The sequence below is a fragment of the Microtus ochrogaster genome, chromosome 21 (genome assembly GCF_000317375.1).
Source record: "Microtus ochrogaster isolate Prairie Vole_2 chromosome 21, MicOch1.0, whole genome shotgun sequence".
Lineage (NCBI taxonomy): Eukaryota > Metazoa > Chordata > Mammalia > Rodentia > Cricetidae > Microtus > Microtus ochrogaster.
Window position 1 is genome coordinate 4,780,696 of NC_022022.1, and position 3,432 is coordinate 4,784,127.

General features: G+C 43.7%; 1 protein-coding gene across 1 annotated transcript in view; it reads right to left on the reverse strand.

Annotated features, from left to right (window-relative positions):
• Positions 1-3,432, reverse strand: part of Polr3c (RNA polymerase III subunit C) — a 20,790-nt gene that overhangs the window by 11,316 nt on the left and 6,042 nt on the right. The window contains exon 5 of the mRNA XM_013349874.2: positions 2,132-2,199. Coding sequence (XP_013205328.1) covers positions 2,132-2,199 — 68 coding nt within the window. The remainder of the gene's footprint in view (positions 1-2,131; positions 2,200-3,432) is intronic.

A 3,432-nucleotide genomic window follows, 5' to 3' on the forward strand; every position in this document is an offset into this window, starting at 1 on the left:
TTTTAAACATAAAGCAAAGAAAGCCAGCCTACAAACCACAATCCCAGAGAACTTAGACAACAATATGGACATTAAGAGAGACTTATATAGATCTAATCTACATGGGAAGTAAAATGTATAAAAAGACAAGATCTCCTGAGTAAATTGGGAGCATGGGGACCTTGGGGGAGGATTAAAGGGGGAAGGGGGAGAGGCAGGGAGGAGAGCAGAAAAAAATGTAGAGCTCAATAAATATAATAAAAAATATCTCCTGCCTCAAAAGAAAAGTAGATTTTAGATTTTTAAAGTTCCATTTGTTTTGCTATACTGTGGCAAATAAATGGGTAAGAGAAAAAGAATTCAAGAGTGTGGGTTAGTGTGCCCTGGCAAATTCTAACTCAAGTTCCCTGAACTTACCTTCCTTCTGCTCCCTGTTAATTTTTATCCATTACCCTCAAATGTACATGTATGTATCTGTAGCAAGTGCATGTTTGGTGCCTGTGGACTCCAGAAGTGGATATCAGATCCCCTGGGACTGGAGTTATAGACAGTTTTAAGTCATCATGTGGGTGATAGCAACCACACCTGGGTCTGCTGCAAAGGCAAGTGCCCTTAACTGCTGAACTATCTCTCCAGCCCCTCAAGATTTCTTTGTGTGTCTGCCATATGTGTGTGGGGCTCCAAGGTGGCCAGAAGGTGTTGGATTACAGACACAGGTGTTAGGGATCCAGTTCTGGTCTTCTGGAAGAATAGGAGGTGCTCTTAACTGTGAAGATCTTTCTAGACCATAGACATCTACTTTTGTTGTTTTCTAAAACAGTGTCTCTCCTGGAGTTTGAACTTACCAAGTAGGCCAGGATGGCTAGTGAGCCCCAGGGACCTTCCTGTGATTTTGGGTTGGGCCATATTCATAGCCTGTAGACTAACATTTGTAGATCACATTTGTAGCTTTTAATAGTCCTTAGCTTGGCTTTCTTCTTCTTTTTTCAGCCAGGGTCTCATGTAGCTCAGGCTAGCACTGAACTTACTATATAACTGAGGGTGACCATGAACTCTGGATCTTCCTGCCTCTATCTCCCAAGTGCTAGGATTACAAGCATTTACCACTACACCTAGCTAAAAAGTACTTCTGGTCATTAAATGGGTAAGAATGCAAGAAGGGAGACCACTGAGAAGAGTCTGGAGAAGTGCTGACAAGAGATGATAGTGCTGGGGGCTAGAGAGATGGCTCAGTAGATAAAAGATTTGTTGTACAACCATAAGTATCTGAGTTTGAACCCCCAGCACCCACATAGCAAGCCAGACGTGATCTCATACATGCCTGTAATTTCAGCACTGTAAGGGCAAAGGGTTGTTAGGGCCAAGAAAAACAAACAAACAAACAACACCCCCCCCCCCCCCCCCCCACAAGACCCAGGTTCAGGGAGAGAACAGGCCTCAAAGGATAAGGCAGGGATTGCTAGAGGCCATCTGATGCTCTCCTGTGGCTCCAGTGCATATCTGCACAGGCATGTGCACTAACACATGTACATATAATCCCCTCTATACACACACAAAGAGACAATATAGTCACTTAGACTAGGGAGAGAACAGGAAAGGTAAGAAATAGTTGGATAGGAGAAAATTTTAGAAAATGGGCTGATATGTATTAGTGAGATATAAGAATTTCAAGGGGCTGGAGAGATGGCTCAGTGGTTAAGAGCATTGCCTGCTTTTCCAAAGGTCCTGAGTTCAATTCCCAGTCAACTACATGGTGGCTCACAACCATCTGTAATGAGGTCTGGTGCCCTCTTCTGGCCTTCAGGCATACAAGCAGAAAGAATATTGTATACTAAATAAATAAATAAATATTAAAAAAAAAAAAAGAATTTCAAGGATTTAGCCTAACATGGTAGTGGGTATCTATTACTAAAAAAAAGGAGGCTTAGGAGGGGCAGGTATATGGGAATAGGAAATCAATTATTCTGTGTTGGTTATGCTAATTTCCTTTTTTGTTGGGAGTATATGTGCTTAATTCTATGGGCGTGTGGTGTGTGTATGCAGGTATGGTACTATGTGTGCCATAGCATGTGTGTGGAGAGCAAAGGACAACTTCAGGGGTCAGTCTTCAAATTCTGCCTTGCTTTGAGACAGGGGCTCTTTGACTCTTTACATAGCAGGACAGCTGGCCTGTGAGCTTCAGGAGACTCAGCCTTGGCTCCTGTCTCGTCTCAGGAACACCTGGATTAGAGGTGTGCTCTCACACCTGGCTCTAAGTGGGTTTTAGTTTCTCATGCGTGTGCAGCAGCTCATTTACCCTCCCAATTATCGCCCCAGCTCCTGGCCATGTTTTTGAGATGCTTTTTTATTTTATTTTAATTTGTTTAAAGATGGGGACTTCTTATGTAGTAGGCTGGCCTTGAATTTGCAGCAATCCTCCTGTATCAGTCTCTCTAGTAGTGGGATACAAAGCATGCACCGCCACACTTGGCTTGAGATGTTCATTAGCCATCTTTATATGGGTGCTAGTAGGATATGTGCACACAAAAGTTCAGGCTTAAACACTTTTTTCTAGACTTAGGCCTCACCACTAATCCTCATAGGTCTATGTATTCCTGCTATACTGAAATCTTGAACTTTATCTAGGTTCTCTTTTCTTTTTTTTGGGGGGGGGGGATGGGGAGGTGGGGGTGGGGGCAGGGTTTCATGTAACCCAGGTTGGCCTTAGACTTACTTTGTAGCCAGGGATAACCCTAAACTTCTGAATCTCTTGCCTCTACCTTCTGAGTGTTGGAATTATAGGTTGTGCGCCACCACTTATGGTTTGTTTCGTCTGAGACAGGGTCTCACTGTGTAGCTCTGGCTGTTCCGGAACTCATTATGTAGACCAGTCTGGCTTCCAATTCACAGAGATCTGCTGGTCTCCTTCCAAGTGCTGTGATTAAAGGCATGGTTATCACAATGGGGACCACTTCTGCTTTTATTTGGTACTGGGAATCAAACTCAGGCCTTACTCATGCCAGGCAAGCTATCTACCAACTGGGCTACATTCCTGGCCAAAGTCTCTCTTCACTTTTTGAGACAAGGTCTCCCTGGGTAGCCCTGGCCGCCCTGGAACTCACAGAGATCCTCCTGGCTCTGCATCCCAAATGCTGGGGCTAAAGGAATGCAAATACCACACTAGCCCTGCTTCCTCTTTTGTGTAAGTTGGTCCCATTTTGCAGTGAAATAAGTCAGCCTCAGAAGGGAATGGGACATTCCTTCCACGGAGTCCCTCCCGCTCTCAGGCATTCTCAGTGTTCCTTGGTAAGAAGAGGGGAGGGGAGAAATAAGCAGAGGTAGTAGGAGAATTCCATTTCCATTGGTCTATTCCTGACCAACATTTACTGAAGTTCATAATCCTATTCCTTTTTTATATCTATCTATCTATCTATCTATCTATCTATCTATCTATCTATCTATCTATCTATCTAT